This window comes from Carassius carassius, chromosome 18 (assembly GCF_963082965.1).
Source record: "Carassius carassius chromosome 18, fCarCar2.1, whole genome shotgun sequence".
NCBI classification, from domain to species: Eukaryota; Metazoa; Chordata; class Actinopteri; order Cypriniformes; family Cyprinidae; genus Carassius; species Carassius carassius.
Window position 1 is genome coordinate 12,065,911 of NC_081772.1, and position 15,521 is coordinate 12,081,431.

General features: G+C 38.9%; 2 protein-coding genes across 2 annotated transcripts; one reads left to right on the forward strand and one right to left on the reverse strand.

Moving 5' to 3' along the window:
* The first annotated feature begins 713 nt into the window (after nucleotides 1-713).
* On the forward strand, nucleotides 714-5,768 carry LOC132092390 (cleavage and polyadenylation specificity factor subunit 3-like). The gene is made up of 18 exons (XM_059498612.1): nucleotides 714-900; nucleotides 1,103-1,166; nucleotides 1,247-1,344; nucleotides 1,424-1,552; nucleotides 1,650-1,827; nucleotides 1,909-1,998; nucleotides 2,152-2,302; nucleotides 2,380-2,555; nucleotides 2,675-2,833; nucleotides 2,917-3,063; nucleotides 3,134-3,286; nucleotides 4,219-4,327; nucleotides 4,422-4,520; nucleotides 4,590-4,684; nucleotides 4,769-4,856; nucleotides 5,032-5,098; nucleotides 5,180-5,276; nucleotides 5,367-5,768. Exons 1-18 carry the CDS (start codon nucleotides 830-832, stop codon nucleotides 5,466-5,468), a joined length of 2,073 nt encoding a protein of 690 aa, XP_059354595.1. The 5' UTR covers nucleotides 714-829; the 3' UTR covers nucleotides 5,469-5,768.
* Nucleotides 5,769-7,028: 1,260 nt separating this feature from the next.
* Nucleotides 7,029-14,995, reverse strand: LOC132092405 (disintegrin and metalloproteinase domain-containing protein 17-like). The gene is made up of 19 exons (XM_059498627.1): nucleotides 14,432-14,995; nucleotides 13,393-13,525; nucleotides 13,169-13,302; nucleotides 12,987-13,075; nucleotides 12,722-12,911; nucleotides 12,350-12,477; nucleotides 11,964-12,050; nucleotides 11,773-11,883; nucleotides 10,992-11,136; nucleotides 10,793-10,885; nucleotides 10,573-10,721; nucleotides 10,278-10,477; nucleotides 9,972-10,075; nucleotides 8,904-9,038; nucleotides 8,681-8,811; nucleotides 8,448-8,526; nucleotides 8,281-8,369; nucleotides 7,729-7,785; nucleotides 7,029-7,641 (listed from the first exon to the last, which is right to left on the reverse strand). Exons 1-19 carry the CDS (start codon nucleotides 14,517-14,519, stop codon nucleotides 7,246-7,248), a joined length of 2,538 nt encoding a protein of 845 aa, XP_059354610.1. The 5' UTR covers nucleotides 14,520-14,995; the 3' UTR covers nucleotides 7,029-7,245.
* Nucleotides 14,996-15,521: the final 526 nt, after the last annotated feature.

Here is a 15,521-nt window from a genome sequence, read left to right on the forward strand (position 1 = left end):
TAATTTTTGGATTCATTCGTAAGCTCTTTCTCTCTCTCAAATGAGCTTTATTGGCATGACTTGCACAAAACATTGTCCATTACATGAATAATGAGTAAACGAGTATACAATACATAAACAAAAAAAAAAACAAGAATAGATCTGTAAAAAAATTAAGTAATAAAGTACATGTATACTTTCTTTCTTTCTTTTTCCACAAACAAGAAACAAGAAAACATATTTAACACTTTGTTGGAAAAAAAAGCCTTTGCACAACAGTACAACATGTAAAAAATTATCAGTTTTGTCCACTGACTGAGTTTGTGACAGGCTGATACAGATCTTGCTGCTGTTGTGATAATTTTTGGAAGTTTCCCCTTAAATGTGACTTAATTGTTTTTTTTTTTGGTAATGCCATAAAATTTTGTTTAATATGTTGGATTATCTCTTTATTATCTCTCTCTCTCTCTTTCTCTCTCTCTCTCTCTCTCTCTCTCTCTCTTTCTCTCTCTCTCTCTCTCTCTCTCTCTCTCTCTCTCTCTCTCTCTCTCTCTCTCTCTCTCTATATATATATATATATATATATTTTTTTTTTTTTTTTCTAGCCTAATTGAGCTTGTGTAATTGTGACAATCTATTTAACTATACGCTTTAGTTAACTTTTATCTTTTTCTTTATTTTCACTTCGAACTTTTATTTTGACTTATTCATGACTACACACCGGAAGTACTTTTGTCATGTCCATAGTGTGTTTTTCAGTGCGCATGTACGTTGTCTATTATTGTTATTAGAAATATCGATGCATAACTGAATAAGTAATACTCAGTTAAACATAAAATAGATTGAAATCATGGCTACAAAACGTAAAGCGGATGTCCCAGTTCCTGCAGAAGAGAGTGATCAGCTCCTCATAAGACCGCTGTGAGTTCAGTTCATTCAGACTGTGTTCAACAGTAGTTCTGTTCTGCCTCAAATGTTTTGTTGACTTACTGTTTGACTTACAGTTTACAAATAATAAAACAATATTGAACTGGACCAAAAGGACATTAAAGATGTTTTGCACCCGTGTTAATCCTTTCTCTGAGTACTGTAACTGTGATCTTTACTGTGATGTTTCTAACAGAGGAGCTGGTCAAGAGGTGGGCAGGTCCTGTATCATCCTAGAGTTCAAGGGCCGTAAAATCATGGTAAACTCAATTTTGTGCTCTGTCCTACTTTTGATGGATTGTATTGACAGTTGTGTTTTTGACATGTTATGTCTTTGCAGCTGGACTGTGGCATCCACCCTGGATTGGAGGGCATGGATGCATTGCCTTACATTGATTTGATAGACCCAGCTGAGATTGACCTGCTCCTCATCAGCCAGTGAGTCCCATTCTCTAAATAAAAGATATGAAGTCATTGCCATCTAACTATATGTTAACCACCAATTTTTCTCTACCAGTTTTCACTTGGACCATTGCGGAGCCTTGCCATGGTTTTTACAGAAGACGAGTTTCAAAGGGAGGACTTTCATGACCCATGCCACCAAAGCCATTTACCGCTGGCTGCTTTCAGACTATGTGAAAGTCAGGTAAACCAAAGCTCTTGTTTCAATAAAATGCCACTTTAACTTTATTTTTTATACAGAACCAGCTCTAATATATTGTCTGATTTCCTTGTTCTTGAAGCAACATCTCAGCGGATGATATGCTGTACACTGAGACCGATCTAGAAGAAAGCATGGACAAGATTGAGACCATCAACTTCCATGAAGTGAAAGAGGTGGCCGGCATCAAGTTTTGGTGCTACCACGCAGGTCATGTTTTGGGAGCAGCCATGTTCATGATTGAGATTGCAGGAGTGAAGGTCGGTGAAGTTTATTCATTCAAATTTTTTCAGCAACACTCTCACACAGTTTGTGCTAATGATCATGGACATTCTCTTCAGCTACTGTACACAGGAGATTTCTCCCGTCAAGAAGACAGACATCTCATGGCAGCTGAGATTCCCAGCGTCAAACCAGACATTCTGATCACAGTGTGTACTCGATTTTAAGCTGGCAACATGATTTCTTTGTGCAGAGTTCAACAAATGATGTTATTCTCTGGCCCCACCACAAACAGTTTTTACTTATTTAGCTTTTATATACAAAATAAATTTGTTACACCATCTTCTTTTCTATTCGTGTAGGAGTCTACATATGGCACGCACATCCATGAGAAGAGAGAGGAGAGAGAGGCTCGTTTCTGTAACACAGTCCATGACATAGTGAACCGCGAGGGCCGCTGTCTCATCCCCGTGTTTGCTTTGGGTCGAGCCCAGGAGCTGCTGCTCATTTTAGGTGAAGTCCAGTAGTCTAGACTCTCAGCCTCATCATCAACAATGCCTTACTGAACTTCTGCATGTCCTCTATTTCAGACGAATACTGGCAGAATCACCCTGAACTCCATGACATTCCCATCTACTATGCCTCATCCCTGGCAAAGAAGTGCATGGCTGTGTACCAGACCTATGTGAACGCCATGAACGACAAGATCCGCAAGGCCATCAACATCAACAACCCGTTTGTCTTCAAGCATATCAGCAATCTCAAGGTCTTCAAAATCTGGGAATAATAGACCAGACAGATCTTAGATTTGAGCTTGGTTTAGTCATTTTGTTAGTTGCTCTTGCTTGCTTTAACCAAAAAAAACACTTGTGTGTTCTCCTCCAGAGCATGGACCATTTCGATGACATTGGCCCTAGTGTGGTGATGGCATCTCCAGGTATGATGCAGAGCGGTCTTTCCAGAGAGCTTTTTGAGAGCTGGTGCACCGACAAGAGGAACGGTGTCATCATAGCAGGTTATTGTGTGGAAGGAACGCTCGCCAAGGTGAAGCTCCTTGATCTCCAGCAACAATATCACCTCAGATCAGCATCAGCATTAAACCTGCCCTAACCCTGTTTTCTCTTCAGCATATTATGTCTGAGCCAGAGGAGATCACCACCATGTCAGGACAGAAGCTTCCGCTGAAGATGTCCGTGGACTATATCTCCTTCTCTGCTCATACGGACTACCAGCAGACCAGCGAGTTCATCCGAGCTCTGAAACCTCCTCATGTGGTAAGTGATGCTCATGGCAGCAGGTCATCAGGTTCTAGATCAGGTGTCATGTTATTGTTGTGGTTTTCAGATCCTGGTCCATGGAGAGCAGAATGAGATGGCTCGACTGAAAGCTGCTCTGATAAGAGAGTATGAGGACAATGATGAGGTTCACATTGAGGTGCATAACCCTCGTAACACTGAGGCCGTCACGCTGAACTTCAGAGGAGAGAAACTGGCTAAGGTGAGACCGCAGCTGTCTCTTCAGTTTTCCCCGTTTTGCTCGATCATACCCACAGTTATGCTGGGTACACACCAAAAGATTATCAGGCTGATTTTGGGCCGATTTCCCCCCTTCTGACAATACTAGCTATGTCCCCGGATTATCTTGATGGTTCTACAGATTATTTTATCAGATTTTCCCGTGGTGTGAGGTGTGTCCGAACCTGATCAGAAGAACGTCTGAGCCGCCCCGATCGCGAATCGTAAATATTCAACATGTTCAATATTTACGATCTGAAACCCTGATGTGTGGGGGGAACCCAGAGGACAAACACGGGCACGCTCTGGAGATTATCACGTGAAACGAAACCATATCCAATCAGAAAGCAAGATGATGGAAGACGGAAGCAATCATGGCACAACACAAAGTGAAATTGATGTGGACAGCAGAGATGGAGAATCAGCTTGTTGATTTGTGGCAATAGCACAAATGTTTATACAATGTGTTCTTCCTGCATATCGTCCGCCATGCTTATTCTGAAGTCTCTCGAGATTTCCTGTGTTCACAGTCGAGACTCTGGTTGAGAATCTGTTCATGTGTGAGGTGCTGTCTTTGTCACATCATGGCACACCACACACTATAGGAGCAAAACAGTTAAATCTAGGGTTTTTTTATCCTCATGTTTGTGGTCTATCACATTTCGAAAATCTTATAAGATGTAAAAAATATTTTGGTGTGTACCCAGCATTAGATACAGCTACTGTAGTAGTTAGTCAAAATAATAATCACAAACAGTTCTTCTGCCAAGTTAAATGATTGATTAGTTTCATCCTGACTATACTAACATTTTTCTTTAGATTTAATGAACCCTTAATGAAACATCTTGAACTCTTTCTTTCTTTTTGTCATTACATACATATATATTTACATATATATTTTTTTGGTCTTCTAAGGTGATGGGCTCTCTTGCCGATAAGAAGTGTGTGCAGGGTCAGCGGGTCTCGGGCATCCTGGTGAAAAAGAACTTCAGTTATCACATCCTCGCCCCCTCTGACCTTTCCAGTGAGCTGGTGTTTGTGATCGCTTCAGGTGTTTCATATATGTCTGATTGTGCGCTTCTCACACCTGCCCTTTTGTTTTTTTCTTTATGATGCAGATTACACTGATCTGGCCATGAGCACAGTGAAACAGACTCAAGCCATTCCCTTCACCGGCCCTTTTCCCTTGCTTTTGAGTCAGCTACGGCACCTGACAGGTGTGTATACCTCTGTGTGTGTCTTGGTGATTTCATATGTGGTGCTCATCATGCGTGTGTTTGTTATAGGTGATGTGGAGGAGATTGAGATCTCGGAGAAGAGCACGCTGAGAGTCTTTAACAGCATCACAGTGGTTCATGATCAAAACGTGGTCTTGTTGGAGGTGAGGCGGCACAGCAGTCATTCACACACCAGTCTGAAGTGACTCGGGTTGATTGTGTGTCTGTCTGTCGTGTTCTTCCTCTAGTGGTTTGCCAATCCTCTGAATGACATGTACGCTGACGCCGTGACCACAGTGGTGCTGGAGGTGCAGTCAAACCCTAAAGCTCAGAAAGGTGGATGCTTTTTATCAGCTTAACAGCTCTTATGCTCTCGTTTATTTCCATTCTTCCTTTCTCTTTTCATTGTCTTTCTTTGTTGCTTTCTTCCTGTTTCTTGCTGGAATGGCTTCCTTCATTTTCTTTGTTTCCTTCATTCCATCCATCTTTCTTTCTGTCTTTTTCATTGTAGCTGTTCAGCCCCAAGAAAAGAAGGTGGATGTGAGTGTTTTCCAGAACAGATTGCTGAAAATGTTCCAGTAAGTTCCTCCTCGCAGCACTCGGCTTACTGTCGGTGATATTTATGATGAACTAAATTCTATTTCTGCCCCAATCTGCAGAGACATGTTTGGAGAAGAATGTGTCGACTTTAAAGACAAGAACTGTCTCGCTGTAAATGTAGATGGGAAAACTGCCTTCATCGACCTGGAAACCCGAGTAAGAATAACACTCTGTGATTCGTACACACACTTATGTTTTATGGGAAGACAAGTCTTCTAATTCTTGTCTTTTGATAATTGTGTTCAGACTGCAGAATATGAGGAGGCCAATTCTGAAGATGATTCTCTCAGAGAAATGGTGGAGCTCGCTGTACAGAGGCTGTATGAAGCCATGAACCCTGTCATGTGAGATGGGCTTTTCATTCGCTTAAGGAATTTTTGTGATCGGGGTCCATCTAATTTGAACTACTTCAACCAGATACTGGACTGGCCAAAGCACTTGAATTGAACCATTGAATTGAAGTTAAAATCAAATGTAAAACAGTTAAAGGTAAATGTTGATACTGTGTGCAGTCTCTTTCAATTCTTGTATGTAGTGATCATTTAAAATCAGTTTGTTTGTTTTTTATTTCACATTTTTATGTTTAGGAAAATGAGCTGTAATTTCAGATCCAATCTACTGATTTAATAAAAGAGGTCTTTGAGTCGAGCTGAGCTTACATTTCAGTACAACTTGAGGGTGACACTTTATTTAAAAATGAAGGCTTGCAAAATATGCCAAGTTACACAAATATCTAACACACCGATACAAATAATACCGTCTTAATATTCAATACTTTCTCTCTTGTCCCGTCACAACATTGTGAGGAACCATGCAGTCAGAGTATTATGGGCACATTTATCAAAAAAAAAAAAAAAGGTTTCACAGGATTTGACACCAGAGAATAAAAGCACGCTTTCAGGGTTGGATGACGTAATAAGATCTAGTACTTAGAATTGACACTAGTATGCTTGATATTTTATAAGATTAGCACCGATACATTCCCAATTACATTGTTAAATAAGATTCAGAAGAAGGTGACATATTGTCATACTCTCTTTTTGAGTTTTCCTTGTAGATTATAAAGCAAAAAACAAACAAATAAAATACAAGGCACTTTGGATGATGATCTCAAAGCAGTGTTCATCAGTTCATTCTTATGGGAGCAGCTGCGAGATACAGTACAATTCTTGCATACAATCAGAACATTGTCAAACTCGTCTGTCTTTTGATTTAACTAATGACTCTGGTGTCTCATATTGAGCCAAAACCATTCTCATTTACCAAATACTGTATCTATAACATCTGCTGGTACAACTGATTCCAGAACAATAGGAAGAAGAGACAATATGTGAAAATATCAAATTCCCCTAAAATGTCAGATTGTCTTTTGCAAACAATTAAAAGGAAAAACACAAGCTTGTGTTCTACAGAGAATACTAAACAATTTGCTGGTGAGTGTCAGAGCACATAGATGTCAAATATAACAGGTATATTCATAACATAATGGTTCTCATGATCTGTTCGCAACCTCCTAGACAAAAACAGACATGTAAACGTCTTCGTATTGGGCAGTCAAGCTGTAACAATCTATAACAATGAAGCTGGTCATGTGTAGATAACGCTGATGAGTCTGACATCCGGTATGTGTGTGTTAAGTGCATATTGCATCATCCTAACAGGTCTGAGTTACTATCAAATGCCTAGTTACTGAATTATTTTTTATAAAAGTCTGGTGCTCTTAAAGGGATAGTTAACCCAGAAATGAAGTGAGTGACCCAACATGTGCTATAGTGTTTTAAAGCTATGCGATAGCTTTGTGGAGGAACAGACCAAAATGTAGATAATTTTTGATTGATAATCTTCATTAATATGTTGTATTCATGAAGGAAACATGTTTATGAATGGGACTGAAGGTCAACCCAATTTAGTGATCCAGTTACAGGAGTAGTATACGGAGTAAAATATCCCTTTAAAACATACTGCATTCTTATTATTTTTAATACTGGTGCTGTTAGCACACATTGCAGATCAATGATTATGTATCGCTTGTGCTGCTCAACTTTGAGCATTCCCAATCATATTCCCTTAGAATATTCTTCAATCATAGTCACATTTTTTCCACCATTAATTTATACAATTGCACTTAACATTCAGTCTCCTTGCTATTACTCCGTCCATGTCTCTTTACTCTGAAGGACATGGCATTCTCTCGGTTCTCTGTCAGATCGTCAAAGGAGCGTGACGCTGAGCCGGAAGTAGGGAAGTCTTCTCCCAGGGCTTGTTCATCCAGGTGGGAATCATAGCTGGGATCTTCTTGGATGGTGGCCATGCGTTGGGGCTCTATTGTAGGGAGAGGATATGGGGTTGGGGTTGGGGTTGGAGTTGGAGCTGGAGCCACCTGAGAGATGGAGACAGGGGGTGTGCTGGTCTGCAGAGGTCCAGACGTCTGGAAGCGTGGCACTGCAGAGGAGCCTGAGGATGTGGGTGGTTTGAAGATCCGCACTGAGGCTGATTCTAGACTGCTCAGGAGCTCTGCATTCTAGAACAACACATAAAGAGTGTCATTGGTTACACTTCATAATAGGTTAAAGAAAATAATCTTTTTGGTTTTCTGATTGGTACTTACACTGGGGTAGAAGAGTGATTTTGTGTTCAATTCATACTGATGGTCAAGTTTCTTATCCTAGACAATGAGATACAGGAATGATGTTGACAAAAACTGTTTTTGGAATGGTCCTGTCATTATTGCAACTTCAAATATATTGCATTTAATATATGAAATATGTATTATCAGTGCTCTTTTGCTTTGAAATCAATCAAGTTTTTCTCAAATTTTCCACTGAAGCAAGTGAAATTTGTTTAATCAGATGGGTTTTCAAGAATCTAAATGACCGTCTTCTAAGAGTCTGATTTATATTTTCTCTTGGTGTAAATAGACATTTAGCCTGTGATTCATTTCAACGTTTTATGGTGCAAAAAAGATATTTAGTTTTGCTTTTGGTGTAAATAGACATTTTGATTGTGATTTATTAAAAAAATATATATTTCTTGGTGGAAGCAGACTTTTCCTCTGATTATTTTTTATTTTTCATTTAACTTTTAGTGTAAATAGACCTTTTGTCTGCAATTCATTGCACGTGTTCGTTTCACTCTTGGCATAAATAATCCTTTGACTCACCACACAATGGACCAGAATACTGAGAGGGATCCAGAAAAGCAGTGAAAAGACCACCACTGAGCCAACAATGTTATCAGCCAGAAACTTCCCTGAGAACACAGACACAGGTCTCATTCCTCCATTGGATGTCAAGTGAGATAAAATCACTGTGTTCACAGATAACTTACCAAAAGTATTGATGTCCAACTTCTCAATGAAATCCCACAACCTCTCAATAACATCCTGGACTTGTTTATTGCATTTGCCCTGGGAAATGAGAGGAAATGTTTTAATAATTGAATGCAAACCATTTCCACTTGTCAACTGGAAAAATAATTGAACTACTGCAAATGATCTGTGAATAAAAACAGCTTTTATAGACGTGTCTACATAACTGTTACATAACTGTAAAGGCACTCACCACTCCATCACAAAAGCCCACAGTGCAGGGTTTGCCTTTCCGCAGATAGAGGTGGTTACCCTTGTCATTCACATAAGGAGCACAAACAGCATTCTTATCCCTGCAGCACACCTTACAAGAGTTGACTGTCTCTGAAAAATGACATACAGGAAAAGTAAAAAAGGTCATGTTTATTTGAGACCGATGTTGCTACAGTATTAGCGTTATCAGCAGGTCAGTTTACCATTGCATGCACACGACTTCAGGTTCTTCACAGCTTCACAGAACGGGATGCACTCTCCGTTCAGACACCGGCCATTGTCCACACAGATGGTCTCGTCAGGGAGGTTCTCTGGAGGAGGGCACTCATTGCTGTGTCCTGTAAGAAGCAAAGAAGAATAGACTTTCAGTGAGGACAAAGGGCTAGACAAATGCCGTTAAAGCTCATCAGTAAGGAACTTTGCTTAAAGAAAAATAGCCTGTTTTTAGCAGATTTTTGTGCATTGCAACACCGTTTACATGACATTTAAGCACATTTTCATTACCCTAATGCACCTGCAAATTTATTTTCAATTTACTTTGGAATTTCCTTTTGCCTCAGTAGTGATTCTCATTATACAATAAAAAATAAAAATCTTATTAAATAAAATCAAGTATACCAACTACTGCAATGACATGAAAATATTTCTTAATTTAAATATAATACAGCATCATTTCTTTTCATTTTGATTATAATATTAATTTACTTCATAATGCAAAATATTTTACCATAAAAACCTATAAAAATATACATGCAATTTTTTTAGATATATATATTTTTTTTTTCTTTTCTTTTTTATTCTTCCTAACTGTAAAATCTATCTGTTGATTCTGGGCTGAAATATGACCTACACATATTACTGACAGGTCACATTAAATTTACACACAAACAGGATTATAATATACTTTTAAAACTATTCTCAAGCAGTATTGTTGTTCTTAAAATCTATAAAAAATTGCTTTTCAACAATAAAATAAAATATAAATGCTTAAAAATTATTGGCAACTAACTGAAATAAGTTTAAGTTTAAGAAACAAATTAAAGCTATATAGAAATATATTAAGAAAATGACAAAAGCACTTAAAATTATTAAAGCAACCTAAACTGAAAATAAAAACTAATATTTTAAATATAGTTGATTCAAAATATTACTATACACTACAATATAATACACAAATAATACTTAAACTGTTCTCAATCTGAATTAATAATTTACAGTTATTCAAGTACATCCAATTATCTAAACTTGGAATTTATCAGCTTTTGCCTCACCTGTACAGTAAGAGCTACCCTTGCAAGTGGCATTCATTGGCTCCTGACACATCTTGCCCTGCTTCTCAAACATGCAGTCTTTGCAGCATGCACTGTTCCTGTCACTGGTGTAAAGAAAAAAAATGACAGAAGTTACAGAATGGAACTGACATGAAAGAACCCCTATGAGGTGTGAACAGATAATTAAACTTTTGGGGAAGATTTACAAGCGAGTAAATTACCACAGAATTTTCATTTAACGTGAACTGTCCCTTTAATTCAGCATCTCTGTGCATTTTTTCATGAGGCCACATGGAGGAGCTGTACCTGCACTGCACATTGGGCTGCAGTTTGCAGTTTGACGTGCAGCAGCGGTTGCTGTTGAGGTGGAGCAGTCCGGGATCACACTCCTCACCTTCCTCCACCCGTGAGTTTCCACACACATTGCTGTTCCTCTCTCTGAAGCAGGTGGAGGCCTTGGCCTTCAGTGTCTTTGCTATGGCGTTCTTACTGCAGGTTGAAAACAACTATAGGGGAGCACAAAAACAAAACACTTACAAAATGATCATGTGACATTCAGAACAAGGACACAAAGCTGAATTCAAATCACCAAAGGACGTACTTTATTGTTAGAGTGGTCCCCGCTCACTGCAATGGGGTACATTACGTATCTGCCCCCCTGGTCTTCTCTGGGCGCGCAGTGCGGCATATCATCTGGGTCATGAACGGCACCAAAGTTGTGGCCAAGCTCATGGGTCGTAACCAAGTCCGCTTCCTGTTGGTATATGGTCAGAAAATTGTTTTCCAAATAAATAAATCAAGTAGATTTGTTTGGACTTCACTTGCCTTGGTGAGAATGGTTTTCCCATAATTTTGAGTGCTGGTTAGTCCAGTGTTGAGGTGTATAGCACGGTTGTCATTTCCTGAAGGACACTCTTAAAACAGACAAACAACAACAACAACAACATATAACAAAACGTCTAAGTGTTGTGAAAACGTAAAACCAAATCGATTCATCTATAATATGGTATTTGCACTCACTCTCAGAGCAAAGACCTCCAGGAAAGCCTGGTTTGGAAGGAGCCACGTACGCCAAGCCGAGTGTGCCTTCATCAAAATCCTGATATGTGAACAGATGAGCCAAGCACACCTTGGATGCATTATCTGCGATGTCAATGCTAAATTGCTGCAGGGGGAAGACAAAATGAATTTTTTTACTACATTTATAGCACAGCGGTTTAATCCTGACCTTAATCTCAAGGCAAATCAGGAACCCTAAATTCCCTTGGGAATTTCTAAAGCACAGTTATGGAACTGGTTTTCTATCTACAAGCAAAGGTCTCTGGAAACATTACATATCTCTACAATTTTACTGTACTTTTAATAAAGTAAATGCAGCCTTGGTGAAATGATATTTATCTTACTCACCTCATACTTTTTACATCTTTTTAAATCACTCAGTTTTAGGATTCACATTTTTGAGATATGACTATGAATCATTTAAGATGTGGAAGAAAATGTGAAAAAGTTAACCACAGACTTATTTTAATCAAAACTCCCACATAAATAGGCTAAATGATGATAATTCTCCCCTGGGTTTTAGGACTGCAACTCTAATAACGTTTCCATTCTTTCTTTTTCCTGGTTCTCTGCCAAAAAGTTTGCAGGAAGAAATGGACAGTGAAAACACATTAAACAAGTCCTCAATAATATTCTTCACTTTCAAGTAGAAGCAGCTCTCATTGTTTCAAATCAGAAGGGAATACAGAGAAGAGGCTCTCATTAATCGAGTCATTCACTCCAACAGCTCAAGCTCGCTCACCTCCAGGAGCTTCTTGACGTCCCAGACATTTTTGCTCTTCACAGGAGTCCCTTTCATGTTGAAGTGGGCACCTCCCAGCTCTACTTCTGTGGGTGTCTTGTTAATTATGATCTGTAAAAGACAAATTTATGTTTCCTGCTCCAAAATAGCATCTCGTTGGATCCCATGTTCCCTTAAAGAACCACGCTTACCTGCTGAATCTGAACTCCATAACCTTTAAACTCGTTATCCCAAGTTGTATTACGGTAGATGTCATCAACACGATCAATCAGCTCAATCTAAACACATCCAAGGCAAATTTGTAAGACATCTACCAACAATGTGATAAAAAACCCTCCTCTCAGATGACACGTTTTAAATGGAAATGTAAGGTGCAATGCAATGATACTCAACCAGGGGACGGGGCCAACTTGGGGGCCTCAGCAAACTTTTAAGAGGGCCACAATATGACTTAAAATGATTCTATTCGAAGGTTTGGGGTAGGTAATGTTTAATGTTTTTAAAAGAAGTGTCTCATGCTCTTACCAACGCTGCATTAATCCCATCAAAAAGTAAAAGTAATATTCTATCTCTTCACCAGGTAGTTGAGGGTGGTGCTCTCCTCATTACGGCCCATGTATTTGAAAAAACGATAGTCGGCCACAAGCAGCAGAGGGCAGGTGTTCTTACTGTGGTCATGCGTCTGCCTTCTCTCTCTCAGGTGCTCTATGGAAGAGAAGCAATGGAGAGAAAAAGATGGTGAAAATAGACAAAGGGTGAGAAGATGGGACACTTTACACATGGGTGACAAAACAACTGTATAAAGAGGCGTCCCACATTACACTGTCTAGATTCAGCTCTGATAAGCAGGGGTGTCAGGTCTACTTTAAATCAGATGTGTCGTTACAGAGATTGAAATTTCAGGATTTGATAACATGTAAAACCTCGACAAATTCTCTCAAAGACTAACCATCCTCCTCCTCTTCATCTTCATATAGTGCTCTGGCTGCTCGCACACTTTCTGGAAGTATCTCACTGGCATCTGCACTGATGTAACCGCACACTTTTGGAGCTGCCAGCCGGCTCACGTTCCTGATGTCGTCTGAGCGATATACGAGCAGCCGATCGTCACGAGGGTTTTCCATAAACCTCCACAGTGGCTGAATGGTTTAAAAATCAATGTACTGTCTTTGTTAAGGGGCATAAACTAATTCATATTTGTGATGTTATAATACCTCAATGTTGTATTCCGCTTCATCAGTAAGAATATGAGCAATGAAGTCATTGTCGCCGATATGTGCTTGTACTCTGGAATTCTCCTCTCCTAGAAATAAAGGTAAAAAAAACTACACATGAATGATTAGCTAGATTTTAAACATTTAATGAGTACTTGTTACATGTTAAAACACAGAGTTACCAATGACATGGCCAGTGAAGAAGTTTTCTCTCTGGACCTCGTACATCTCTTGAGCGCCATTCTCTCCTACTATCACTGCCTTAAAGTCATGGGTGAAGAGCTCTGTGTTGGTTGTCAGGTACAATTTGAAATGCCTGTGAAAAATTTAGGAGAGTTTATCAAATGACTGAGCACTAATATTGGCGGTGAGATTGTGTCATGGGACATGGGTGATGAGTATTCACCTCTGCAATGCAGTGAAACCGAGAAGTCTTTCTGCATGCGTTTGCGACTGGACGTCTCTCTTACGAACCGAATGCTGTTGAAGACTGGACAGCTGAAGAACATCAAAGTCTGACAGCAATGAGCTGAGCTGGTCTAAAAGAATCACAGGAAACAACTGTATACCTGTCACTAAATGAGATTAATTTAGTGAATTAAGTGAATTTACTGCTCAGAAAGATTTTCTCTCAACTATGGACACGGAATTTAAAAAAAAAAGGTAATTGCAACTTTTATTTCTTGCAATTGCAAGTCTACGTCTGACAATTCCTATCTTCCTAGAATTATAATAGTATTATAATAGAATTATAATAGTATATGACACAGTTACAACTTTATTTTTCTCAGTTGTATGTTTATATCTCACAATTTTGAGTTACCATCGTGCTATTCTCAGTTTTTCTTAAAAAAATGCACATTTATATCACAATTCCTACATTTTCTCTTAATTCTGAGTATTGCAATCGCGACATTCTTCTCAGGATTCTGTTTACATCTTGCAATCCGAACTTGCAATTTCAGGTTTATATCTGCAATTAATTCTGACTTTTCCTTAGAATTGTGAGTTTATATCTCACAATCCTCACTTCTTTTATTTGAACTCTGAGTTTATTTGTCAGAATTCTGAGTTTCTCTTTTAAAAGAGCAAAAGATCTAAAAAAAAAAAAAAAAAAAAGAAGAAGAAAAAGAAAAGAAAAGAAAAAAAACTAATGGAACATAAAACCCCGAGTAAATGGGGTGGAAAAATAACTTTCACTACAGTCACGCAAATTTCCAGTCCGTGTGTTGTTTTGTGACATAGTTAACTCTCGAAAAATGCTTTTGCAGTTTAGTTTCTCAAACTGTTTGCTGAAAGTCATTCAATTCAATGACAAAAACAAGGAGATCAGAGATTTGAAAGGATACAGTAATATGGTATGACGGCGTCACCAACACAACACAATCTTTCAATGTACATGTATCCATAATGTTTTTAAATTATTCCCTTTCCCAATAACTTACCGTACTCGTCGTCTAGGACATCCCTAATGTGTCTCCTTGAGCATTCCGTCAGGAAAAAAGACGCCAGAAAGAAAACGTTGCGTTTCATGACGAGGACGTTAATACACAACACAGCACTTCACACAGCAGCGGCGTTTAATCCCATGGATTACCAATCCGCTTGAGATCAACATCTGGACATGGCCAAACAAATGTACACGCTCACATCTGGCTGGATAAAACAAAGCCACAAAGTATCAATCGGGTATCAAAGAAGAAAAACAAAAACGCTCACTTCAAGACGCTCTCGTCCATGTCGCCTTAAGTTATACAGAAAAAAAACTGATTCACTCAAAACCAAATCATGCCAACATCTGAGTGTAGTGAAATACCCGGAAGTATTTAATGTGGGACGGCTAGATCAGATTCACCACGCGCCAGGAAATCACTATTAACTTTATCTAGAGATCGTGTTGATGGCGTTTTTAAAAGACTGATTTAAAGGGTTGATTTTAAATTCACGTGTGACTCTACACTGGACATTTCAAATAGGTTTTAGTCAGTGTATCCGTGAGTTACGTAAGAGGATGAACTCTCGGGCTGTGGCTCAAAACCTTGTGTGCTGTCAGCATTTGTTCGGCGTCACAGTCGCGAGATCGTGTCTAGGTAGAGAGCACACTTTGTTTTGAGCACAGCCTCGGTCTCGTCCGGACACTATTTTTAAATTCTTACCTCAAACCCCATGCAATTCAGACCAGTGGAGGACAAGCAGGCGTATATCTTTTATTTAACAGCGGTATTACCATTTAAAGTTTATTTGTCATAAGTACTGTTTTCAAAGAGCTGTTAAACCATCAAGAAAAAAAACCGCACGAATTGTGGTGAAATATTTTTATTTCCCCGTCATTAGGTCTCGTTTTAATTAAATGAAAAAGTTTAATGGCTTTTAGTCCACGTCTTTTAGTTATTAGGGGGCCAATATATACCATATGTCTATTGTACTAGTAAATGCTGACAATTATTACCTGTAGCAGACCTTTCAGGTTTTCCTTTTCCTGGAAAACTGACCAAAAATACTGATGACTAAACAATTCTACACTCGATCATTTTG